General features: G+C 42.5%; 1 protein-coding gene across 2 annotated transcripts; it reads left to right on the forward strand.

Moving 5' to 3' along the window:
* The first annotated feature begins 636 nt into the window (after positions 1-636).
* Positions 637-20,752, forward strand: LOC147374685 (protein lifeguard 2-like). Of its 2 annotated transcripts, XM_086397930.1 has the most exons (9): positions 654-1,045; positions 7,686-7,764; positions 8,741-8,794; positions 9,808-9,898; positions 11,968-12,005; positions 12,094-12,181; positions 13,739-13,828; positions 16,285-16,332; positions 20,223-20,752. In XM_086397930.1, the coding sequence occupies exons 1-9, from the start codon at positions 781-783 to the stop codon at positions 20,373-20,375; spliced, it is 906 nt and encodes a 301-aa protein (XP_086254056.1). In that variant the 5' UTR covers positions 654-780; the 3' UTR covers positions 20,376-20,752. The 2 variants fall into 2 exon arrangements, with proteins under 2 accessions (XP_086254055.1, XP_086254056.1); XM_086397929.1 differs by lacking the exons at positions 7,686-7,764; positions 9,808-9,898; positions 11,968-12,005; ... (2 more) ...; positions 16,285-16,332; positions 20,223-20,752 and adding an exon at positions 8,868-9,622 and having other exon boundaries at positions 637-1,045.
* Positions 20,753-27,494: the final 6,742 nt, after the last annotated feature.

Here is a 27,494-nt window from a genome sequence, read left to right on the forward strand (position 1 = left end):
CACCAGGCTCCTCTGTCCATGGGATTTTCCAGGCAAGAATACTGGCGTGCGTTGCTTTGGGGGACCACTATTCAACCAAGGCCTTCAGGATGAATTTGACTTGCCAGCCCCACAGCAATCTGCCCCCTCCACTCTCCTGTTTCTAACCTCACTCTGCTTTCCCCTTCCAACTCCCTAATTCCATCCATATGAACTTCTTTCAGTTTCTGGAACCTGCCTCTCTGCTTCCTCCAGTCCTGGTCCAGACAGACTCCTCTGCCCCAGAAAACCTTCCCCTACCTCTTTACCTGACTGACTCCTCATCTCCCCACCTCGGCTTAAACCTCACTTTCTCTGGAGGCTCTTGACCGCCTCTTCTACTCCCTGCATCTTCTTCGACACTTTGTTACTCTCATAATATCCTCCATGTTTCTGGCCCTACTTCTATTGCCTTTTATATGATTGCTTATTTGATTATCTTCTCTCCCAAAATGCAAGCTCTTTAAGGGCGAAGGTGACAAGGGCAACTCAACGTAAGAGGGAGTTTATTCACTCACTGCAGAATAAATCTATAAACATATTCCTTTCATAATAGAAATAAAGTTATTTTAGTCTATAGTTCTCATATTAAAACTATTTGTTCATCATTTATTCAACCAGTGTGTGTGGAGCAATGACTTGGAAACTACAGAGCAAAGGGAGTTAAAATAAAGAAAAAACATCATCTGATGTTATGAAGTTGCTAAGGTGCTAATGGTACACTCATAAGGACCTGAATAACAGTGTTCCCTCTCCAGGAAAATGGACTTGGAGGTCAGTGAACCAATAGACTTTAGTTCTGGAGATCATCAGCATCTGGTTCGGAAAGCTGCAGATCCTTATACTGGGGGCAAGTCTGCTCGGTCCTATGGAACTGCACCTTCAACTCAGGAGCCACGACAAGCTCATGGAAATCCACACTCAAGAGCTGATAGGCGAGCAGATACCTATGTGGTACAGATTTCACCAGAGACTACTACAGACGACAACAACCCCGGCCCATTTTCAGAAACAGCTGTCCGCAGAGGTAAGAATAAAGAAATGGCCTTTTTGGAAGAGAACAGCAAAAGTTCTCTTAAAATATTTCCACAGGGTGTGTTGTAGGATTTAAATTTGCCTTTAGTTTTTCCCAGCATGCTTTACCATGAAACAGGACATATGTAAGAACACATGGCTCCCCAAGTTTTCCAAGGCATTCATAAACTCATGATAGACATATTACGGTGAATAAATTGTGGTTTTCTTAAGAAATGTGAATTAGTCATTGAACACAGACTGTCTTAACTTACATACAAAGTGATACCATGATACTGTCTTTAGTTTTAAAGAATACTAATTCAGAGCCCTACATATTAATTCTATATCAGAAATACATTCAGGTGTAACAGAAGTCCAAAAAACTATGGCTTAAATAAATGAGAATTTTTTTTCTTTCATGAAATATGAAGTTGGAAGTTAAGCAATTCAAGGCAAATGCTGTAGGTCCCAGAAAACAATATGCCACGCTTAGGGCTTCTTCTAACTTCTTCTAACTCAAAGAAACTAAGCCATGCCATGTAGGGCCACCCAAGATGGACAGGTCATGGTGGAGAGTTCTGACAAAATGTGGTCCACTGGAGGCGGGAATAGCAAACCACTTCAGTATTCTTGCCTTAAGAACCCCATGAACAGTATGAAAAGGCAAAAAGGTAGGACACTGAAAGATGAACTCCCCAGGTCGGTAGGTGCCCAATATGCTACTGGAGATCAGTGGAGAAATAACTCCAGAAAGAATGAAGAGACGGAGCCAAAGCAAAACACCACCCAGCTGTGGATATGACTGGTGACAGAAGCAAGGTCCGATGCTGTAAAGAGCAATATTGCATAGGAACCTGGAATGTCAGGTCCATGAATCAAGGCAAATTGGAAGTGGTCAAACAGGAGATGGCAAGACTGCACATCGGCATTTTAGGAATCAGTGAACTAAAATGGACTGGAATTGGTGAATTTAACTCAGATGACCATTATATCTACTACTGTGGGCAAGAATCCTTTAGAGGAAATGGAGTAGCTACCATAGTGAACAAAAGAGTCTGAAATGCAGAACTTGGATGCAACCTCAAAAACAACAGAATGATCTCGGTTCATTTCCAAGGCAAACCATTCAATATCACAGTAATCCAAGTCTATGCCCCGACCAGTAACACTGAAGAAGCTGAAGTTGAACGGTTCTATGAAGACCTACAAGACCTTTTAGAACTAACACCCAAAAAAGATGTCCTTTTCATTATAGGGGACTGGAATGCAAAAGTAGGAAGTCAAGAAACACCTGGAGTAACAGGCAAATTTAGCCTTGGAGTATAGAATGAAGCAGGGCAAAGGCTAATAGAGTTTTACCAAGAGAACACACTGGTCATAGCAAGAACCCTCTTCCAACAACACAAGAGAAGACTCTACACATGGACATCACCAGATGGTCAACACCGAAATCAGATGGATTATATTCTTTGCAGCCAAAGGTGGAGAAGCTCTATACAGTCAGCAAAAACAAGACCGGGAGCTGACTGTGGCTCAGGTCATGAACTCCTTATTGCCAAATTCAGACTGAAATTGAAGAAAATAGGGAAAACCACTAGACCATTCAGGTGTGACCTAAATCAAATTCCTTATGATTATACAGTGGAAGTGAGAAATAGATTTAAGGGACTAGATATGATAGACAGAGGGCCTGATGAACTATGGATGGAGGTTCATGCACTTGTACAGGAGACAGGGATCAAGACCATCCCCAATAAAAAGAAATGAAAAAAAGCAAAATGGCTCTCTGGGGAGGCCTTACAGATAACTGTGAAAAGAAGAGAAGCTAAAGGCAAAGGAGAAAAGGAAAGATATACCCATTTGAATGCAGAGTTCCAAAGAACAGCAAGGAGAGATAAGAAAGCCTTCCTCAGTGATCAGTGCAAAGAAATAGAGGGAAACAATAGAATGGGAAAGACTAGAGATCTCTTCAAGAAAATCAGATATACCAAGGGAACTTTTCATGCAAAGATGGGCTCAATAAAGAACAGAAATGTTATGGACCTAACAGAAGCAGAAGATATTAAGAAGAGGTGGCAAGAATACACAGAAGAACTGTACAATAAAGATCTTCACAACCCAGATAATCACAATGGTGTGATCACTGACCTAGAGCCAGACATCCTGGAGTGTGAAGTCAAGTGGGCCTTAGGAAGCATCACTACAAACAAAGCTAGTGGAGGTGATGGAATTCCAGTTGAGCTATTTCAAATCCTAAAAGATGATGCTGTGAAAGTGCTGCACTCAATATGCCAGCAAACTTAGAAAACTCAGCAGTGGCCACAGGACTGGAAAAGGTCACCTTTTGTTCCAATCCCAAAGAAAGGCGATGCCAAAGAATGCTCAAACTACCGCACAATTGCACTCATCTCACAAGCTAGTAAAGTAATGCTCAAAATTCTCCAAGCCAGGCTTCAGCAATACGTGAACCATGAACTTCCAGATGTTCAAGCTGGTTTTAGAAAAGGCAGAGGAACCAGAGATCAAATTGCCAACATTCGTTGGATCATCGAAAAAGCAAGAGAATTCCAGAAAAACATCTATTTCTGCTTTATTGACTATGCCAAAGCCTTTGTCTGTGTTGATCACAATAAACTGTGGAAGATTCTTCAAAAGGTGGGAACACCAGACCACCTGACCTGCTTCTTGAGAAATCTGTATGCGGGTCAGGAAGCAACAGTTAGAACTGGACATGGAACAACAGACTGGTTCCAGATAGGAAAAGGAATACATCAAAGCTGTATATTGTCACCCTGCTTATTTAACTTATATGCAGAGTACATCATGAGAAACGCTGGGCTGGAAGAAGCACAAGCTGGAATCAAGATTGCCTGGAGAAATATCAATAACCTCAGATATGTAGATAACACCACCCTTATGGCAGAAAGTGAAGAATTAAAGAGCCTCTTGATGAAAGTGAAAGAGAGTGAAAAAGTTGGCTTAAAGCTCAACATTCAGAAAACTAAGATCATGGCATCTGGTCCCATCACTTCATGGCAAATAGATGGGGAAACAGTGCCTGCCTTTATTTTTCTGGGCTCCAAAATCACTGCAGATCATGACTGCAGCCATGAAATTAAAAGATGCTTACTCCTTGGAAGGAAAGTTATGACCAACATAGACAGCATATTAAAAAGCAGAGACATTACTCTGCCAACAAAGGTCCATCTAGTCAAGGCTATGGTTTTTCCAGTAGTCATGTATGGATGTGAGACTTGGACTATAAAGAAAGCTGAGTGTCAAAGAGTGAATGCTTTTGAACTGTGGTATTGGAAAAGACTCTCGAAAGTCCCTTGGACTGCAAGGAGATCCAACCAGTCCATCCTAAAGGAGATTAGTCCTGAGTGTTCATTGGAAGGACTGATGTTGAAGCTGAAACTGCAATACTTTGGCCACCTGATGTGAAGAGCTGACTCGTTTGAAAAGACCCTGATGCTTGGAAATATTGAAGGCGGGAGGAGAAGGGGACAACAGAGGGTGAGATGGCTGGATGGCATCACCAACTCAATGTTCATGAGTTTGAGTAAACTCCAGGAGTTGGTGATGGACAGGGAGGCCTGGCCTGCTGCAGTCCATGGGGTTGCAAAGTCAGACACGGCTGAGTGAATGAACTGAACTGAGGCCTTCTTAGGACCTGGATGACTTGATGATGGACTCTGAGCTTCAAACTTCATTGCTGTCTTCCCATGGCCCTCACCCTCTACCTTGTTACTGGAAAGATGCCTTTTGAAACTCTAGTTGGCAGCTGAGTCGCCAATGGCCTTTATGACTCCCTGACATGGATAGAACTTTGTGTTGGTTGTTAGTTTTCTTCTTTTGGCTTGAATTTCTCATCACATGGAACTGGGTCCCAAGAAGAGGTAGACCAGATGGACAAGCCCCAGTGTGTAAGCAGTTGATGAAGCTTCTGCTAGTCAAGCCAGTGCTAATGTTTCACTGGCCAACATGTCATGTGGCCAAGCCCAGCGTCAGTGTGGGAGGGAACTACACAGGCTTTGCCCATTATAAATTCTTATTTGTCTTCTTGTAATTGGAGTGTAAGTGTTCTTCATGTACTAGATCACTTTACAGATACATGATATGCAAATACTTTCTCCCAGTTTGTGGGATTTTTTTTTTTTCACTTTCTTGATGGTGTCATTTGAAGCACAAAGCTTTTGCCTTTTTTTTTTAAGTGAGAATTCTTTTTTTTTAATTAATTTATTATTATTATTTTTGGCTGTGTGGGATCTTCATTCCTGCCCATGGTCTTTCTCTAGTTATGGCAAGTGAGGGCTACTCTATTGTTGCGGTGGCTTCTCTTGCTGCAGAGCTTGGGCTCTAGATGCAGGGGCTTCGGTAGCTTAGTTGGTGCACAGGCTTAGTTGCCCCACAGCATGTGGACTCTTCCTGGACGAGGGATCGAACCAGTGTCCCCTGCATGCAGGCAGATACTTAACCAATGGACCACCAGGGGGATTCAAATCCACTTTTGATGAAATCCAACTTTTTTTTCCCCTTTGCTTATGTTTTAGGTATCATTATCTAAGAAAACATTGCCTAATCCATGCTCACAAAGATTTACACCTATACTTTCTTCCAAGAATTATATTTCTTGTTTATGTTTATGATCGATGTTTAGTCTTTGTGTGTATGTGTGTGTGATATGCCCAAATTCATCATTTTGTATGCATATGTCCAATTGTCCCAGCACCATTTGCTCAAAAGACGCATCTTTCTCCACTGAATTGTCTTAGTATGTTTATTAGAAATCAATTGGCCACATTTGTGGTCAGTTCCACACATGTAAGGGACTGTTTTAGGGCTCTCAATTCTATTTCATTGATCCATATGGTCTAGTCTAATAAGGCTGGGTCACATTTAGTACCTATTCTCTTATAGTTCTTGATACATACTAGATGTGGATTTAACCCACTCCAGTACTCTTGCCTGGAAAATCCCATGGACGGAGGAGCCTGGTGGGCTGCAGTCCATGAGGTCGCTAAGAGTCGGACACGACTGAGTGACTTCACTTTCACTTCTCACTTTCATGCATTGGAGAAGGAAATGGCAACCCACTCCAGTGTTCTTGCCTGGAGAATCCCAGGGACGGGGAAGCCTGGTGGGCTGCCGTCTATGGGGTCGCACAGAGTCGGACACAACTGAAGCGACTTAGCAGCAGCAGCAAGTAGATACTTTAATGCAGTAGCACACACACTTGGGGATATATGTTCTGGCATATCTCAGTGCTATTTCTTTATTGTCACACTTCCAATGCACAGAAGCTACCCAGCAGAAGGACACATTGACAATCCTATAAGTCAACTTTAAGCAGCATTCTTTTTTTTTCCTTTTAAAATTGGGATTGTTGTTCAGTCACGAAGTCGACTGTTTGCAACCCCAGGGACTGAAGCATGCCGGGCTTCCCTGTCCCCCACTAACTCTCAGAGTCTGTCCAAGTTTATGTCCATTGAATTTGTGATGCTATCCAACCATCTCAGTTTCTGCCACCCTTTTCTCCTTTTGCCTTCAATCCTTCCCAGCATCAGGGTCCTTTCTAATGAGTCAGCTCTTCGTATCAGGTGACCAAAGTATTGGAGCTTTGGCTTCAGCATCAGTCCTTCTAATGTGTATTCAGGGTTGATTTCCTTTAGGATTGACTGGTTTGATCTTGCTGTCCAAGGAACTCTCAAGGGTCTTCTTCAGCACAGTTAGAAAGCATCAATTCTTTGTCGCTCAGCCTTCTTTATGGTCCAACTCTCACATCCATACATGACTACTGGAAAGACCAGCTTTGACTATATGGACCTTTGTTGGCAAAGTGATGTCTTTACTTTTTAATACACTGTTTAGGTTTGTTATAGCTTTCCTTCCAATAAGCAAGCGTCTTCTAATTTCATGGCTGCAGTCACCGTCCACAGTGATGGGATAAGTTGGGAGAAGCCCACAGAGAAGCAAATGGTCATTACCAATGCCATATTCGGAGGGCTCTGGAAAAACCCATGTAGTTAGCTGGAAGTAAACATAGATGCTAACACACCCTGAACTCCGCTTTGGCATGCCACTTGCTTGAAACTCCTTGGTTATACTTACCATTAGTCAGATTATGCAGTTTCTGCACAAGTAGGAGGGAAGGGAGTTGCTAAAGACAGGGAGGGGGGAGAGAAAAGTGGTGGAGCAGCCCTGCAGACTCCCTGCAGAGGGGTGAACGCCCTCTCCCCCAGCAGTCCCTGTGCGTCACTGGCTCTGTCTATGCAGGGATGCTGCTGGGTCCCTAAGGATGGGCTGGCGACATTCTGAGATTCTCAGGTCACTTTTGTTCCTTAGGAGGATGGAGTGTGCACAATACGGAATCAAACCCCTGAATTTGGTGTTTAGATTGTGGGGGCTCTTATGGATAAACCCTTGGATCTCCACTAAAATGCCTCTTACAGTCTGGACTGAGTCTTTTCTGAGAGTTCTGCAGAGCTGTACTGTCACACCATTGGCCAGCTCTAAACTCACACTCCCTCTCCTGTCCTCAAGAAAATCAGAGGAGAAATTTATTTCACTAAGTGTCAAAAATAGGTAGTTACACTTTATACTTTTACTTTTGAATACTGTCTCATAAAAATAAGTTTCTGTCTCCTCAGCTTTCATCGTAAAAGTGTTATTCCTCCTGTCCATTCAGCTTCTGATCACTGGGGCAATCGTCAGCCTGTTTGTTTTCTGGTAGGTCTTCATTACTGATGTAGATGACCTATTAAGTTGCCCACGTTAATTCTCACTATTTAGCTTGACTGAATTTTGATCATTAAAAAATTATCTATTTTTTCCGTAATCATTCATGTGTATATGTGCTCAGCTGCATCTGACTGTGACCCCATGGACTGTAGCCCTCCAGGCTCCTCCATCCATGGGATTTTCCAGGCAAGAATACTGGAGTGGGTTGCCACTTCCTTCTCCAAGGGATCTTCCCAACCCAGGGACCGAATCTGTATGTCTTGTGTATCCTGCATTGACAGGCGGGTTCTTTTCCACTGGGCCACCTGAGAAGTCCAACCATTCATAGGATATACCATTTCTATGGCTTTGTTTTTCTGAGGCAACTCCTAGACCAAAGTGTTAGTAGATTTCTAGAGTTTCACTTTAACTTCCTAAGCCAAAAAACTTTTCCCTTACTCTTATTTTGGGTACTATTTTCTTTTTTATTTTCCCTGAGCTATTTCCACAGACAAAATGGAGTAAAGGCAAAAAGGTGAGATTGTGAAGGCCTTGAAGGCTAGATCTCTGTTAAATGCAGAAATTATTTCAGGGAGTATGATCCATCACTGCTTAAACTCATCCTTTGGAAATCTATATTTTAGACAAATATATGAGAATTTTATTACTTTTGTTTATATACATATCTCAGTATTTTAAAATAAAATCGTCACTGGGACATTTGCATTTATGCAAATTTCACTTACTACTTATGACTGTACTTTTTATGACCCTATTTTTAGAAGTAAGATACAGTTTATCTTTATCTTACAGTTTAACAGTTATATGTTTCACTCTTTCCTTTCCCATCTGTCATTGTCAACTACTTAGGGTTTTCCCCCTTTCTTCTCATGAGATTGTTTAATTTATACTTAAATATTATACTAGTTAGCAAAATAAACTACTTATTGTGTAAGACAATATCTTTTTTTTTTTTTTTAACCAGGAAGGCTTTACGATCTTGGGTGGTCAAGAATCCTTGGTTCACTTACACACTCTTGTAAGTATTATTGGATTAAATAAAAAGTGTTCTTTCTACTAGCTATTAGTTGACGTTCTTTATTGAAAATTAGGTAAAGGTAACAAGACTCTTGAGAGTCCCTTGGACTGCAAGGAGATCCAACCAGTCCATTCTGAAGGAGATCAGCCCTGGGATTTCTTTGGAAGGAATGATGCTAAAGCTGCAACTCCAGTACTTTGGCCACCTCATGCGAAGAGTTGACTCATTGGAAAAGACTCTGATGCTGGGAGGGATTGGGGGCAAGAGGAGAAGGGGACGACAGAGGATGAGATGGCTGGATGGCATCACTGACTCGATGGACGTGAGTTTGTTGGAACTCTGGGAGATGGTGATGGACAGGGAGGCCTGGCGTGCTGTGATTCATGGGGTCGCAAAGAGTCGGACCACGACTGAGCAACTGAACTGAACTGAACTGAACTGAACATATTCTTGTAATGACAAAATTATAGAGATGAAAAACAAGCAAATTAGTAGTTGCTGGGAGTTAGGGCTTTATGAGTGCATGTGTATATGTGTGTGTGTTACCATAAAGGGATGGTACAATAGTTTAACGATGAGATAGTTCCACACCTTGATTGTGGTGCTGGTTACATGGATCTGCACCCAGATCTGTGTCACAGGTCTATGACATAGCATTACATATACACACGCTATACCAATGTCACATACTGGTTTGGGTATTCTACTTTAAATATGTAAAATGGGGGGCCAACTGGGGGAAGGTTACACAGGACCTCTGATCCTTTGCAATTTCCTGTGAATCTACAATTATTTCAAAGTAAAAATATTTTTTAAAGAACCCACAAACTGTGTGTGGATGGCAATGGAAAGGTTAGTTTTAAAACCAAAAAAAAAGAGGTAAAGATAATAATCTTTATTTTTCTTTATAATACTTATCATCAGATCAAACATCTCTGTGTCTCTCTACCTGTAATATATCACATGATATAAGCCCTGGAAGCAAATATCACATGGTTTGAAATTCTCCTCAGGCCGGCCTTTTTTGTTGTATTTATTGTACTCGCCTGCTGTGGGAATCTCCGCCGCCAGGTGCCTGCGAATTACATTCTCCTGGGATTGTTTGTAAGTAAACCTCTTTAGCATCTATTGTCATTCACCTCTGAGATATATTTTCATCCCATTATTCCTTTTTTTGTGGAAAAATCTTCCTATGGAATAAGAAGATTGAAATTACTTGTGAGATGTTCTCTTGGATGAATTTTGAAGTCAACTTACATATGAGGTGGACTCCACACCCTTTTAACAAGCTAGAGAATTTGGGGACCTTCGGCTACTCCTTTGGGCTGGCAAACTTGCCTCTGAGAGGCCTGCTCCCGAGTCTCCCAAGACAGTTAACCCGACTGTCCTCTGTCAGGCACAACAAACTCATTTTGCTATGGAGAGTGAGTTCCACATTTAGTTCACAAATTGTGCGCAAGAAATGTAACTTTCTCTGTAAAATTTATTTTACTTCTACTTCAACGTCTCCTGACTATGTTGTAATTGAGGTTTCTGTTCTGTTAATGTTTATACCAGTTGGGCCAACACTCTTGCCTCCTGGAGGCAGTGAACTCACTGACAATAAGCATTTGCTCCTCTTAGGAAAAGTCCTTGCTCCTCTGAGGAAATCTCACTGTGGTTCAGTGAGTTGGAAAGAAAGTCAGACTCTATGCAATTGCTCCCACGAACTGCTGACCACCCTTCCATGAGAAGATTTACTCACCAATTCATTTGTTTCTCACCTGGTTCCATATCAGTGTTGAGGTAGCTTATAAAAATACAAAAATACACGCAACGTAAGAAGATAAGTTGGTGGGGAAATCTGATGGAAGGAAAAATAAGGAAAGGCAAATGAAGCCAGAGGTGAGATTAGTGCACAAAATGCCTAGTCCCGAGCGTTTGAGTTTGATCAGCTTAGATTTGGATCTGCGCCTCCTGGTGGTCAATGTGAGTAAGAATACATGGGCAACGGTGTTTCTCAGCACTCAGAATCTTGCATCTTGCATCCTGAAAATCTGAGGATCTTGCATTGTCTAATGTGAATTACCTGTTGGGAAGAATAGCTTCCTCGTGTCACTGGAGAAGACAGAGCATCTGGCCAGCTGGGAATGTCCTCAGGCCCTGGAGCACTGCCAACTGCAGTTCTCAGTGCCCTGCCAGACAGTCCTGGAGCCTGACTGTGGGCTTAGGCATACCATCACTGCCTTCTTGGTCTCATCCTCTGGCTTGACTGCCTCTGGTTCTCAGCTCCTCCCTCTCCCATGCTGCCCCATCCCTGGTTCATGTGGACCAAGGGAACCCTCGGACCCCTATACAGTCCCCACACTGCCCTGGTGCAGCCCACTTCAGAGTTGAGGATTGGCACCTACCAGTGCAGCTGCGTGCTTTGTAGGTAAGTGTCCTCCAGCCCCACCCCCAGGTACTGAGGTCTCAATCTTCATCCCACATCTGAGGTTTGACACATTTTGTTCTCATTCAAGCACTATGGGAAAGGTCAGTACTGAAACAGTTGCTGAGGCGTTAATAGAAATAGCATGTCCTGCTCTGATAAAATGTTAAGATTTGTGTGGATGGTCCCATTTGATTAATGACAGTATGGTCTACAGATAAAGCTTATACCTTGGTTTCTACATTCCTAATTAATAACATATTCAGTTTAACTCGGGCTTCCCTGGTGGCTCAGAGGTTAAAGCGTCTGCCTGGAATGCAGGAGACCTGGGTTCGATCCCTGGGTCGGGAAGACCCCTTGGAGAAGGAAATGGTAACCCACTCCAGTACTCTTGCTTGGAGAATCCCATGGATGGAGAAGCCTGGTAGGCTACAGTCCCTGGGTTGCAAAGAGTCGGACACGACTGAGCGACTTCACCTTCACCTTCACCTTCAGTTTAACTCACTGAATATGTTGAAAGTTACTATTGTATTCTAAGAACTTTTTACTCACATGAGAATTTTTTCTTGTCAGGGAGAACATTAAGAAAATGTTTATTTCCATTATTTCCATGTGGCATAGCCTATAGCTTTGTGCGCTAAGATCATGAATATTCCTGCTAGTTCCCTCTAACCTGGCAGCACACACATACCTCAAAGCAGCCCTTCTGGATTCGGCGCCTTGGGAAGCAGGCTTCTGATTTATTGTGAATTTTGTTTTTTAGACAGTTCTTCAAGGTTTGCTGCTAGGAACCGTGTCAGTGTAAGTCTTTGATACACATTTTTTCATTTGTGTGTGCGTGCTTTTCTTGTAATGTTACGTGAATAATAATCACAGTCTCTGGTTTTAGCTTCTATCACGTCGAGGAAGTGTTATGGGCAACAGCAGCGACTGCTCTGGTGACGCTATCACTCAGTCTATTTGCTCTTCAAACAAAAGTACGTATTTTTGAAGCAGCTTTCTGTCATAGGCAGTATGTGACTGTCTTCCCCTGCCCCTCCTGACCCTCTCTGCTTCCCCCTCCCCCTGGCTGGCTGCTTCCTGTGGGCCTCACCTCCACCGAGCCCTCGTCTTCTGCCTTCTGGCTTTCCTAGTGACCTTGCTAAAAACGTAAGAGGGGCTTCCCTGGAGGCCCAGTGGTTAAGACTTCGCCTTCCCGTGCAGGGGGTGTGGGTTCCATCTCTGGTCAGGAAGCTGTGAGAACACGCCTTGCATACAAAAGAGAAAACAAAGCAGAAGCAATACTGTAACAAAATTCAATAAAGACTTACAAAGATGGTCCGCATCAGAAAAAATTTTAAGTAAAAGCAAACAGGTAAAATTAATTTTAATGATATATTTCATTTAACCCAATATATATGAAGGGTTATTATTTCAACATTTAATCAATATAACAAAAGTAGTCATTTTACATTCTTTTTTTTTCAAACTAAAATTCAAATCCAGTGTGTACTTTCTACTTGCAGCCATCTCAGTTTGAAGTAGCTCTATTTCCAGTGCTTATTAGCCATGTATATTGAAAGCACAGCTCTAGACAAATTTTCTTGGCAGACATTAGGGTCACCTGGAGAGCTTGTGAAACATAGACTGCTGAGCGCCACGCCTGGAATTGTGAAGACAAGGTCTGGGCTGGGGCTCAGTAACGTTCACTTCCCAGGCACTGCCGATGCTTCCGGCCCAAGAACCAGCCTCGGTGACCTGGTACTTTATTGTCTTGGTGTGCTGAAGGCAGGGAGTGATATAGGGCGATAGAGGAATTAGGAAAACCCGCTTGCAAGAAAACACATTGGATTCGAGGATCTTCTTTTGCTTCCTAATCCAATTTTTTTCAGGTCAGAAGATGCATATTCCTCTTTCTTTTAAAAATGCTAATCTTCTCTAAGCTGATTTGGTTATTGATTCATAAAAGCACATTAATAAATTTTAGGTTTACAAAAGGATCATGAAGTTTTGAAAGCTTAGTATATATATTTCTACTGAAATGTATACACTAAAATTGATACATACAAATGTGAGAAAGGTACCCAGTTAATATCTTCATCTACTGAATGCCATTAATGTATTCTATGCACATGCTTTTAAAAATATGAATGATTATGATCATACTATACTTACAAATTTACATCCTACTTATTCAGTGTACATTTTTTATTAGGGAAAATTTTATAAAGATATACACACAAATAGAATATTTTAACAAACCCCCATGTGCCAATTACCTAGTTTCAAAAACTGCAAATTTGTGGCTCCTGTTATTTCATCCATACCTTACCTTGTCTCTCTCCTGAAGAAGCACGATACCTTTTATGTAGTATTTTTCAGTGTGTAGGGCTAATGGATTTCCATGGTTCTCGGGATTAGCCAGGGTACATTGTTAGCAAATGTGCCAGTTTCTGCCTAGGGGGTATGAGATACATCTCTAAATACCCTGAAATTCCTATGGATGATAATTGAATCGTTTTTTGTGTTTTTTTTTTTTTTTTATGTTTCCTCAGTGGGATTTCACTTTGCTAAACGGAATGCTGTTTGTTTTACTCTTCGTACTTATCATCTATGGAATTATCTTAATCTTCATTCAAGCATATGTAAGTGGGCCCTCCGTTGAAATCCTCAGAGGACCGGTAGAATATCGGGTGAAGTGCTGGTTGTGTGGTGAAGCAGACACCAGATGGGTGAAACTTGCACAGACACTGGTGGGAGAAAGTTCTACGAATAGCGTGGGGGTGACAAGGGCTATAAGAGCTATCAGAACACGACAGCACACGTGAGCCCCGTAGAGGAGAGGGCCGTAAGAGGGGAGCTTGCTGGATGCCGAGCCATCTAAGGAGGCTTTGGCAAGCCCATCAGGGGGTCCTGGGGCTCCCAGGAAGGCTCTGCTGCCCCCTACCAGTGATGGACAGGGGAAAGCATGAGCCAGGAAGGAAACTGCAGTGGGTCGCACTGCGCGGCCACCAGGGCCCTGGTCAATTACATGCCCCTCCCCATAGCTGGAGGTCTCCAAGGTCGCCTGCCACACCAGTGTGGTGGGGGGACCACTGACAGCAGGTCTGGGTGTGAAGATTGAGCTCCAACCTGAGACAACAGCTGTCCTCCCCTAAGAGGATCACAGAGGTGACCAACCCACAGGGCAGATCAGATTCCAACTTCCCTACATGGTGCTGCTTGTCTGAAGTAACGAGGGTGCAGAGATGGGAAGCATGGATGGGCTTGCTTTTCTGACAGCAGCAGCCTAGAGGAAGCTCCTCGTTTTCCAATTCCAGCTTTCTTCCTTCCATTCTTTTTTCTTTTTTTGCTTTAATATATTCATTGCCTTCTTACTAGATATCATACATAGGCCTATATGTTTTTCACGAAGTCATCAAGGGTAATTCTCACAACATTCCTGAAAAGTACATATCTCATCTAATCTTATAGAAAAGAAAACAGGCTCAGAGAAATGAAAGAATTCACACTCCACACTGCACCCAGGGAGTAGATGACAGGAGTGGGGTTAGAGTGAGGTCTGTGTGATCTGGCGGTCACACCCGTTCCACCACGCACACCATCCGTGGACTGAGTCCAGTGTGCAAGTGGAGAGGCAGAATGAGAAGGTCTGGCCCCACGTCTGGTAGGGGCCTGGAGTGGCCCCTGTATGGAGACCCTACTGGAAGCCAGGCTCACAGAGGGACTGGCCTGGGGCTTGTGACCATCTGTCTAAAGCCCCAGGGCCAACTTGGTCCTGCTGCTGAATTAAAGAGTTTCTGTGGCAACAAGTGGCATTGCTAAATGGACTTCAGACACAGAATCAGTATTTCTGCCTGGATTTTGGAGATAAACTCAAAGACGTCATAGATATGTCTTTAAAGGCCATAGTTCTCCATTTATTGTTACTGATGGTGGCACAGATACTGTAGTAATAATACACATATTTATGTGGTGGGTGGGTTCCTTACATCTTTACCATGCCACTCAGGAGCAGTTAAGAAACTGTATTTCCTACTAGATACATGAACCCTAGTTTGCATTCTAAATTTCCTGTCACAAATACCAATAATATATAATCTTAAGCATATGATTAAATGGAAGTCAGACAGCTAAGCATGCACGCCTGATGGGCCCTGGCAATTCTGAATCCTTCAGACTGCAGGTGCCAGCTGTCTTCTCACACCCAGCTCAGTCTGAGAACAGGGGTCCTCATGCAGTGTATTGCTGGCCCCTGGTTTCTCTTTTTCCTCAAGAACCTTCTCTGGTTAGCAGAGGTTCCCCATCTCTCATCCTGAGGAGTGAATGCCATTGTGTTTCTCAGATGATGTACACACCACTTCCTTAGTCTCTTCTGCAGCATTTAGATCAATTTGTCACATATGCTGATCAGGGCTGTTTTGGTGGCAAGGAACACATACCACTCAGATTGGCTCAAGGCAAAGGCCCAGAGATTCTCATGGAGCTCCTAGATGGGAAGAAGAGCCAGAATTCACAGAAATGGAAACCCCACTGCCCTTTCTTGGTCATCTCAGCTTTAAAGCACTAGCTAATCCAGCTAGTGCTAATCACCCAATGGCAGCCTGGATCCCTCTATCATGAGAACTGATTTCCACCTGGCCCAGAGGATCTCTATGATCCTGATCATGTAAGAGCTTCCTGGTCAGTCAAGAGAGTCACTGCTGTTGGAGTGGCATCTCCCACCTCTTGTCAATCAGCTCTAGCAAGGCTGTGTGAGGGTCACAATATTCCCTGAGCTGAGGGGAGGGCACTTTTTCTAGAAGAGCTGTGTGGATGGGGCAAAAAAGGAAACATACTCAGTATATCCCGTTTGCCTTACTATGCACGAGATGTTTAGTACTTGCTCGATGACCCTTACTTGATATATAAAACAGCTAGTTTTCACCTCCTCGCTGAATGGAATTGAGTTGATACTGTCGACCGACTATGTTCAAGAAAAACTAATTTCCCCACAGCTTTGACTTTCTAAGCATTTTATCTAACAGCAGTGACCTAAGTGACCCCCTGTGTTGTTCCCCATCTTGCTCTTAACATATCGTTGTATCCTTTCTTTTTGCAGTGGTTGCATCTATTGTATGCTGGACTTGGAACTGTGATCTTCTCACTCGTACGTCCATTTCTCCCTTTCTTTGATAAAGAGTATGCATGTGCATTGACAGGGCCTTAAGACCTCTCCTAGGCCTGGAGTCAAGTGGAATCAGTAATTCACTGGGAAGCCCTCCCGCTGACTTGCTCCTTCTTTCTTCTCATTCTCTTCCTTCTCCTTTTTACTTTTTATAAAGACAGTTCTTAGAGTAGCTTTAGGTTCACAGTAAAACTGAAAGGAAGATATAGAGATGTCCCAGCCTCCATACAGGTATCACCATCCCCAATGTCAACATCTGCCACCAAAGTGTACCGTTTACTACACTTGATGAACGAACCTACATTGATATATCACAATCACCCACATTAGGGTTCACTCTCTGGTGTTCTACATTCTACGGGTTTGGACAAATGTATAATGATACGTACCCATCATTGTAATACCATACAGAGTATTTTCACTGCTCTAAAAAGCCTCTTTGCTCCTCCAAACTGATCCCCAACTGTTTCCAAGTTTTGCCTTTTCCAGAATGTCATACAGTAGGAATCATACGGCATGAAGCCTTTTCAGATTGGCTTCTTTAACTTAGCATGTGCACTTAAAATTCCTCCATGTCTTCTCATGGCTTGGTAGCTCATCTCTCTTTAATGTTGAATAATATTCCACCATCTGGGTGTACCACAATTAACTTACTCTTTCATCTACTGAGGGGCATCTTGTTTGCTTTCAAATTTTGGCAATTATGAATAAAGTTACTACAAACGTCCGTGTGCAGGTCTTTGTGTGGACAGATGATTTCAGCTCCTTTGGGAAGATTCCAAGGAGCACATTTACTGGATCATACAGTAAGCGTATGTTCAGTTCTGTAAGACAGTATTCCAAAGTGGTCGCAATATTTGCATTCCCCTCTAGCAGTATACGAGCGTTCCTGTTGCTCCACGTCCTCACCAACATGTGAGGTTATCTGTATTTCAGATTTTGGCCATTTTAATAGGTGCATAGTGGTACCTTATTGTTATTTTAATTTGCATTTTCCTGTTGACATAAGATGTAGAGCATCTTTTCATATGCTTATTTGCCATCTATATATCTTCTTTGGTGAGGTGTCTATTAAATTCTTTGGCCCATTTTGTAATCAAGTTGTTTGTTTTCTTACTGTTGAGTTTTAAGAGTTCTTTGTATATTTAGGGTACCAGTCCTTTATGTTTCTCTTGCAAATAATTTCTCTCAGTTTGTGGCTTGTATTATCATTCTCTTCACATTGTCTTTCACAGAGCAGAAAATACGAATTTTAATGAAGCCTAATTTATCCATTACTTCTTTAATGGATAATACTTTAAGAAAACATCACCATACCAAAGGTCCTCTAGATTCCCTCCTGTGCTACCTCCTAGGAGTTATATGTTTTACATATAAGTCTATTATTCATTATTTTTTAAAATTTATTTATTTAATTTTTTTGACCATGGTGCGTGGTATGCAGGATCTTGAGCAGGGATTGATTCTGCGCCCCCTGCAGTGGAAGCACTGAGTCCTAACCATTGGACTGTCAGGGAGTCCCTGTTATGAGCAATTTTGTGAAAGGTGTAAGGTCCGTGTCTAGATCCTTTTTTTTTTTTTGGCATGTGGATGCCCAGTTGTTTCAGCACCATCTGCTGTAGAGACTAGTATTGCCTTTGCTCTTTATTCTGCTGATCCATATATTCGTTAAGTCTTTATCTTGATTACAACTTTCTAGTAAATGTTTTTGTCTGGTAGCATCAGTCCTCCAACTTTGTTCTTCTCCTCCAGTATCATGTTGGTTATTCTGGGTCTTTTGTCTCTCCATATCAATTTTAGCAGTGGTCTGTCAATATCCACCAAATAACTTGCTAGGGTTTTGACTGGGGTTGTGTTGAATCTATAGATGAAGTTGGGAACAACTGATATTTGACAATATTGAGTCTTTCTATCCATGAACATGGAATGTTTCTCCATTTATTTAGTTCTTCCCTAATCTCATTTGTCAGAGCTTTATAGTTTTCCTCATACAGTTCTTGTACATATTTTGTTAGATTTATATCTAAGTATTTAGTTTTTTTTGGATGCTAGTGGAAATGTTTTTGCGCTTTAATCTCCAGTTTCACTCATTCACTGCTGGCATATAGGAAATCAATTGACTGCTGTATAGTAACTTTGTATCCTACAACCTTATTATGGCTGTTCATTGAACCCCTAAATGTGCCTGGGGCTTCAAATCTTGATCAGGGCTTCCCCGTGAGCTGGCTGTCTCTGGCATGGTGTCCTGAGTCCTCTTTCCCTGGGGCCAGGGGGCAAATAGCTTGATCCCAGCTCACTTTCCTCTCCCACTTCCCTGTCTGCCTTCAAACACATACCCTCACCAGGGAGGTGCACTCGGCACTCCTCACTACCAACACATGAAATGATTAGGAGTCATTATCTCTCTTATAAGAAGAAATAAGATAAAGTCAGCAGTTCTTGGAGGGGAGGGAGAAAGAAAAGCACTTTTCCATAGAAGTCAGGACTCCGGGGTGACAGGTGGAGGCTGGGGCAAGGCTGGAAGCTCAGCTGCTGGGGGCCTTTTTTCAGGGATGACCAACTGTCCTGGTTTGCCTGGGACTGAGGGGTTACTGAGGACACATGAAGTCCCTGGGCAAACTGGAGTGGTTGGTTCATTCTAGCTTTTTCTGCACAAAGTTGCTGGAATCAGACATTGGGAGGGGGAGGATAAGTGGGATGGGACTCAGTGGTCCAGGTGAGGGAGCTGCCTTGGCAACCCCCAGCCTCGGGTTTGACTCCCTTCTCTACCACTTGCCACAGAGCGGTCTTCCCTTCTTGGAGGCTCTGTTAATCTCACCTGCCTCAGCTAGGTCGTTCCCACTTTATATGAGATGATGTCTATCATGAACGGATAAGAGGCTACCTAGAAGGTGTCCAATTCTTCCTTTTCCTCCTGTTCTTTTTTCCTCTTCCCCTCTTCATTCTTAGAAGCCTGAGTGGGAACCAGGACCCGGGGAGAGCTGATAACCTGAACTACTGGGGATGGGTTTCACTGTAGTGGCTGTTGTTCTAAAACAGCTTATTTTCAAAAAAACAAAAAAATAAAACAGCTTATTTTCAAGAATCTTTAAAACCCCAAGAACTCCCTGTAGTGCCAAGGTTGCCCTGCTGCCTCACGGCACTGGACTCCAAGTCCGCAGTCTGGATAGAAAGGCCCGAGGAGCTGCCTGTTTTCCCTTCCTCCCTCTAACGCACTTGCGCTGCCCACATTTGCTCACTTTGCAACAAACACAAGGGTGAGAGGACTCTCCGACTTTCTTCTTGATGTTTAAGAAGCCTGTAATTTTACCTACCACAGCTAAGACGTTTAATTGGGGGTTATTTAACCACACATAAATCTTCTCCTCACTCTATTTTGGAAATACTGACATCATCACAAAGCCATCTCCAATGTCAGGCTTTGAAAAATGCTATCACCCAAAGGAGAGTCCAGAACTACTGCTGTGGGTAATGTAGGTGTCAGGGAACCATCTGTCTCTTCCTTCTTTGTTTTCAGTGAGAACATGCTGGAAAGTCACAAACACAGGGCATTTTGTAGTTTCTGTGTCCAATCAGCCCACCTGGTCCACGTCACTGACGAGAGGCACAGAGGTTTCTGGACTTGGAAGGAAAGGAGGGGTCACAGACTTGGTCCTACTGGCTTCAGGAGAGTGAAGCGCTGGCTTTGATAGATAGAGCACCAACCTGGGGAGATTGTGAATGATTGAGGCTCTAAGAATAACATCTCTAGCTACAAATTTACTTTTAGTGATGTATTTACTGATGGTAAGATGCTTTCCAGGTAATCTCAGGTCACTTCTTTGATCAAAATGTACACTTTAAGTAGCTAATTCTTCTTTCTTTTCTTTAAGTACTTGGTGATGGATGTGCAGCTGATGGTGGGAGGGCGCCATCATCATTCTGACCTGGACCCTGAAGAGTATGTTTTTGCCGCCCTGAACATCTACATGGACATAATCAACCTTTTCCTTTTTATTTTGCAACTGATTGGAATGGGACGGTAGTCACATGGCAAGGCTGGCTCATGCTGAAGAGAGGGAAGGAGGGACGGCTGTGAAGACTGCAGAGGTTATCACTCCATAAGTCTATTTTAAAAAATAATTTTAAAAATACTTTTTTTTCTTGTCAAATGAAAGCAAGCATTTGGTAGACAGTAGCTATAGCTGTTATATATTTTTTAGTTCCAGTGTTACATTACAAAACTTTCTGGTGGACATTTTCTGATTTTTATAAATTTAAAAGATGAGTACATAAAACTCATCATGAGTACTTACTAACAAACATTTGTAAGATGCTCATTACTTTGTTGAAGTTTTCCAGGTACTACTTAAAACTGTAAACAATGTCTGTCTACATGAATAAAGCTGATTATAGAAACCTATATTTACTCCATTCTCTTCTCTTGATGTGGACATTTGGTGGGAATATTTTGCCATCTGACTTAAGAGTAAGGTGAACCAAAGAAGTCTGCCTTTCTCTTGGGTTCAAGTCAGACTGGAGAAGTAAATTCTATCTTGAGAGATGTTTCTTTTTTTTTTATTTTTAAACTTTACATAATTGTATTAGTTTTGCCAAATATCAAAATGAATCCGCCACAGGTATACATGTGTTCCCCATCCTGAACCCTCCTCCCTCCTCCCTCCCCATACCATCCCTCTGGGTCGTCCCAGTGCACTAGCCCCAAGCATCCAGTATCGTGCATCGAACCTGGACTGGCATCTCATTTCATACATGATATTTTACATGTTTCAATGCCATTCTCCCAAATCTTCCCACCCTCTCCCTCTCCCATAGAGTCCATAAGACTGTTCTATACATCAGTGTCTCTTTTGCTGTCTCGTACACAGGGTTATTGTTACTATCTTTCTAAATTCCATATATATGCGTTATTATACTGTATTGGTGTTTTTCCTTCTGGCTTACTTCACTCTGTATAATAGGCTCCAGTTTCATCCACCTCATTAGAACTGATTCAAATGTTTTCTTTTTAATGGCTGAGTAATACTCCATTGTGTATATGTACCATAGCTTTCTTATCCATTCATCTGCTGATGGACATCTAAAGAGATCTGTTTCTATCTCAAACAAATATCTGCTCCCAGGCCAACCTTTGAGGTCTGAACTACTTCAGTGTCTGGCAGGAAGATAAGCAGGGGCCATTGCTAGCATGGATGGATTGTGCGGGGGATAAGATGGGGAAATCAGATGACATCTTCTAGTCTCTCTAGATTTATCATGGAGCTTTATTTCTAGATTTAACTGAACATACAGATCTCAGATAAGACATATGGACTTAAGTAACAAGCACTATAGTCACATACACCCACCTGAATTTGATGACCTGTTCCAAATTAGCCATATCTCCACTCCTGTGGTAGAATTTCTTTACAGTGTTTGTGCTCTCCTATTACCAGCAAAGTCCTGAAGATTGATGTAACCTCTGAAATGTGAGCAAGTAGCAGAGAAAGGGACTTTACAGCCACCCAGCAAAAAAAAAAAAAAAAAAAAAATCTAGGGCCCTGTAAAGCTCCTGGGTGGGGTTGTCTCAACAAATATCACCATGCACACATATACCTGCCAAAGTCACAGGGAACTCCTTCCACACGAGAAAGCAAATTCCCCTGGGAAGCTTGAGGTGTGCATATTCTTCTGGCATCAAAACAACCTTCCTGCACATTATAGGGACACCTGGTCAATTTATTTCTCCATTGACATTTCTGCTGTCCCCACACATTAGACATTTGTTGCCTCAGCAATGCTCCCAAGAGTCCACTCTGAGTCTACTGTACGTGCCATCACATGGAAGTCTATTATTATATTGTATTTAGATTGACAGTCATTTAGTTGTGTCTGACTTGTTGTGACCTCATGGACTGTAGCCTGCCAGGCTCCTGTGTCCATGGGGATTTTCCAGGCAAGAATACTGGAGTGGGTTGCCATGCCCTCCTGCAGGGGATCTTCCCAACCCAGGGATCAAACCCAGGTCTCCTGCATTGCAGGCGGATTCTTTACCATCTGAGCCACCAGGGAAGCCCCTGGTGGTGACTCAGTGGTGACTCAATTAAAAGAGATTCTAACACTCCTATGACAAACTTTTGACTTCTGCATTTAATAAGGACTCTGAGCAAGACATACCTTTTAGGGTCAGCCTATGAAATGAGTAATTACTTTGCTCTCAATGATAGAAATTCATCTTTTGAGAAGACAGTCCATGATTTGCCCGTGATGGGTAGCACATCTGTAAATCAACCCAAGGTGTCCAGAATGTGGCAATGGAAGCTTAAAGAAGAAGAATCCATAGAAAAATTTAGGTTATACTTTCATAATGCCCACAAATGCTGGGCCTATAATTTACTTTTAACTTTTGTTCTTTGTGTTATCCCAAATGGCTATTCCCTCATTTAGCTTTAGGCATGGTTTGCTGAGCAAATCTATCACACAAATGGACCCTGGTGAAACTACTCATGTTAAAGGCTAGTATGCTGTTAGCCATGGCATTTCTAACATTGGTATGTCACTTTAAGAATATCAATGGCCCAAATGCCATGCCATGCATTTGACACAAATGTTGGCAGTTTTGGTATCTTTTGCTTAATCAAAGTCCTTGAAACAAATCAACTGCTGAAAATGTAAAATCGTCAATGGTGTGCAAGTTGTAGGACTTGCACTCATTATGCTAACATTATGCTAACATTATGCTAACTCATAATGCACTAAGGTAACGTTTATCTGATTGTTGCACTAAAGCAGGGGTCAGCAAATGGACAACACATGCCAAGTGTAGCCTGTCACCTTTTAGATTTTTAAAATTTTATTTTGAAATAATTATATATTTTTTTTAATAATTATAGATTTACAGGAAGTTGCAAAGGTACTTCAGAGTGTACTCTTGCCCCCTAGTGGTTCTCTCTTACATAATGTACAATATCAAAACCAGTGAACTGACACTGTGTGTGAAATCTATGTATAGCTGTCACTTTATCACATGTACACTCGTGTAGCCCCTATGGTAACCAAGATGCAGATTGCACCATCACCAGAGGTCCTCTTTCTATCCCTTTAGACTCACACATGCACCTCCCTTCCCCTCCACATCCCTGACTCATGGTAACCACCTGTCATTTAAAAATGTTAAATGGATGAAGCCATACAGTGTGTGACATTTTGAGACGATTTTAACTCCCCTGAGATCCATTCCACTTGTTACAAGCTGTCACTAGTTCATCCTTTAAATATTCCATTTACTGCAGTAAAGCATGCCATTACTACAGGACATTCTGGTGGACTTCAGTCTGCTATGAACAATTGTGTACAGGTTTTGTGGACCTAAATTTTCACTTCTCTGTCATCAACATCCAACAGTTGATGCTTGGTCATATGGTTAGTGTAGTTGGTTTTTAGCAAAACTATTCAGATACTTCCCAGGGAGGCTGTACTGTCTTCCATTCCCACAGGCAGTGTATGAGTGATCCAGCTGCATCCTTGGCAGCATTTGGTGTTGATACTACTAATCATTTGAGCCATCCTGATACGTGTGTAGCGTGCCTTGTGTTAATCCCTCAGTTGTGTCTGACTCTGCGACCCCATAGACTATAGCTCGCCAGGCTCCTCTGTCCATGAAGTTCTCCAGGCAAGAATACTGGAGTGGGTTGCCATTTCCTTCTCCAGTAGCGTGTCTCACTATGGTTTAAACATGCATTTCCTACTCAGTAGCGATGTTAGCATTTTTTTCAGGTGCTTATTTGTTAGCCATACATCTTCCTTGGTGAAATGTCTTTTTTTCATTTTATATTGGATTGTCTATCTTTTTACTGTTTAGAAAGTTCTTTATATATTCTAGATATGTGGTTTGCAAACATTTTCTCCCAGTCTATAGCTTGATTTTTTCATCTTCTTCATAAGGTCTTTTGCAGAACAAAGCTTTACATTTTGATTAGGTCCAATTTATAAATTTTTCCTTTTATGGATCATGCTTTTGGTACCAAGTGTAAGATCCTTTGCTTAACCTAGAATGTAAAGATATTCTGTTATTTTTTTCTGAAGTTTTTTTTCAGAAGTTTTATATTATCTATGATCTAGTTCAAGTTTTGTACAGTGCGCGACTCAGGGGCTCACATTTTTGCCTGCCTTATTTACCAGCACTGTCCCTCCTCTGTTGTAGCATTGTTGTAACATTTGTCAAAATCAGTTGATGATATGGGAAGGAGGCTATTTTTGATTCTCCATTCTATCAATGTGTGTGTCTATCCCTCCATCAGTATCAGTTTTGATTACCGTAGTTTTGCAAATGGGTAGAATGACTTTTCCCACTTTTTCCTTTTCAAAATAGTTTTAGCTGTTTCAGTTCTTTTGCCTTGCCATATTTTTAGAATACTTCACAATTTCAGAATTATTTACAGCTATAGGAAAATATTGCTGGGCTTTCCTAAAGTTGCTAATAATCAACTGAACCAAACCCAGGCATTTTGTGGACTGAGACCCCTGAGGAAGCCAGTGGTTTTTCTTTAGGAAATGAAGATATACACAAAATATCCCCCCAAAGATAGCTACTGATTTTTCACGTAGTCAAAAATACTTGTTGCAGCAGTCAGGCTGGCTATGCTCTCTAACTTACCATTTGTTTGACTTGCAAGGCCTGTTGGGTCCATGTTGGTTGCCAGGCAACCCACCCCAAAGTGGACATGTCACATCAGTGACATCAGTGACTCCCAAGGCCTGCAGGGGTCAGGCATTCAGTTTCAAGAAGAGCCTAGGAGCCAACTGGAGTACTGGGCGGCTGTGTCAGGCAGGCTGCAATGTTATGCTGGGAAATGGCTTGAGTACTTGGGCTGCTACCAAGTCTTTAACAAAAGGAGTGATTTCACTTTCTCTTGTTGGACTTCTTTATTGTTTCATCTGGACCACAGGAGAGGGGACAAAGAAGCAGAATCGGAAGGGACTCAGGCCCCATTCTCACCTTGATGCATGTTCAGTTCAGTCGCTCAGTTGTGTCTGACTCTGTGACCCAAACCCATGTCCATCAAGTCGGTGATGCCATCCAGCTATCTCATCCCCTGTCGCCCCCTTCTCCTCCTGCTCCCAATCCCTCCCAGCATCAGGGTCTTTTCAAATGAGTCAACTCTTCACATGAGGTGGCCAGAATATTGGAGTTTCAGCTTCAACATCAGTCCTTCCAATGAACACCCAGGACTGATCTCCTTTAGGATAGACTGGTTGGATCTCCTTGCAGTCCATGGGCTCTCAAGAGTCTTCTCCAACACCATAGTTCAAAACCACCAATTCTTTGGTGCTCAGCTTTCTTCACAGTCCAACTCTCACATCCATACATGACCACTGGAAAAACCATAGCCTTGACTAGACAGGCTTGAATGAGCTTTAAGCCAACTTTTTCACTCTCCTCTTTCACTTTCAACAAGAGACTTTTTAGTTCTTCTTCACTTTCTGCCATTAAGGGTGGTGTCATCTGCATATCTGAGGCTATTGATATTTCTCCCAGCAATCTTGATTCCAGCTTGTGTTTCTTCCAGCCCAGCGTTTCTCATTATGTACTGTGCATATAAGTTAAATAAGCGGGGTGATAATATACAGCCTTGATGTATTCCTTTTCCTATTTGGAACCAGCCTGTTGTTCCATGTCCAGTTCTAACTGTTGCTTCCTGACCTGCATACAGATTTCTCAAGAGGCAGGTCAGGTGGTCTGGTATTCCCATCTCTTTCAGAATTTTCCACAGTTTATTGTGATCCACACAGGCAAAGGCTTTGGCATAGTCAATAAAGCAGAAATACATGTTTTTCTGGAACTCTCTTGCTTTTTCGATAATCCAGCAGATGTTGGCAATTTGATCTCTGGTTCCTCTGCCTTTTCTAAAACCAGCTTGAACATCAGGAAGTTCACAGTTCATGTATTGCTGAAGCCTGGCTTGAAGAATTTTGAGCATTACTTTACTAGTGTGTGAGATGAGTGCAATTGTGCGGTAGTTTGAGCATTCTTTGGCATTGACTTTGTTTAGGATTGGAATGAAAACTGACCTTTTCCAGTCCTGTGGCCACTGCTGCGTTTTCCAAATTTGCTGGCATATTGAGTGCAGCACTTTCATAGCATCATCTTTTAGGATTTGAAATAGCTCAACTGGAATTCCATCACCTCCCCTAGCTTTGTTCGTAGTGATGCCTTCTAAGGCCCACTTGACTTCGCATTCCAGGATGTCTGGCTGTAGGTGAGTGATCACACCATCATGATTATCTGGGTCGTGAAGATCTTTTTTCCACAGTTCTTCTGTGAACTGAAGCAGGGCAAAGGCTAGTAGAGTTTTGCCAAGAGAATGTGCTGGTCACAGCAAACACCCTCTTCCAACAATACAAGAGAAGACTCTACACATGGACAGCACCAGATGGTCAACACCGAAATCAGACTGACGCATGTAGCAGTTCCTAGGTAAGAACAGCCCCACTGACACTTATGAGACAGGGACCTGTGGGCACATAACATGTCAATTCCATTAGACCTTCAGAGCTGGGAGCAGCGTGACTTTCAATCAGCCAAAGAGCTCCACTACAAGGGAAGCCTCCCTTCTCCACTAAGGAGAAATTCCCTTTTCCGAGCTGGAGAGTCTAAACTGCGTGAGTCAGGAGCTATAAACAAAAGGTGGTAAATGGATGCCACATCACCTTGTCCCTTAGCTGAGAGGGTAAGGAAGCCAGGGGTGGGGGAGGTAGGCTGCTGGGTGGGAAACTTAATTGTTTTGGTCTTATCCCCCTACCCCCACCCCTTGCTCCCTGCCAGTGCCTGAAGACCAGCAAAACTCTCTCCTATGGCAGTGGTGATGCCTGCCCGTATCAGAGGAAACTACAGTCCAGGGGCTTCTTTCTTCTTCACGTGCGCCTCTGTGCTCAGCCTGTAGTCCTTGGCACCTTCTGTCCCTCACAGGCACTGCTGGCCCTTTGTCATGAAAGCATTCCTTCTTGTCTGCATGCCAGAGTTGGCAACAATCAAGGCATATTCGGACAGTTTGTTTCAACCCTATTTTTACCATTCAGCCTGTAAACATTAACTCAACTCCTGTTCAGTAAAAGCTAGGCCAGTGGGGACACTTGTCCTCCCCCCATCTTTAATCCATCTTGAT

This window comes from Bos grunniens, chromosome 4 (genome assembly GCF_055505025.1).
Source record: "Bos grunniens cultivar Pamir isolate PY7600 chromosome 4, Bosgru_T2T1.0, whole genome shotgun sequence".
Classification (NCBI taxonomy): domain Eukaryota; kingdom Metazoa; phylum Chordata; class Mammalia; order Artiodactyla; family Bovidae; genus Bos; species Bos grunniens.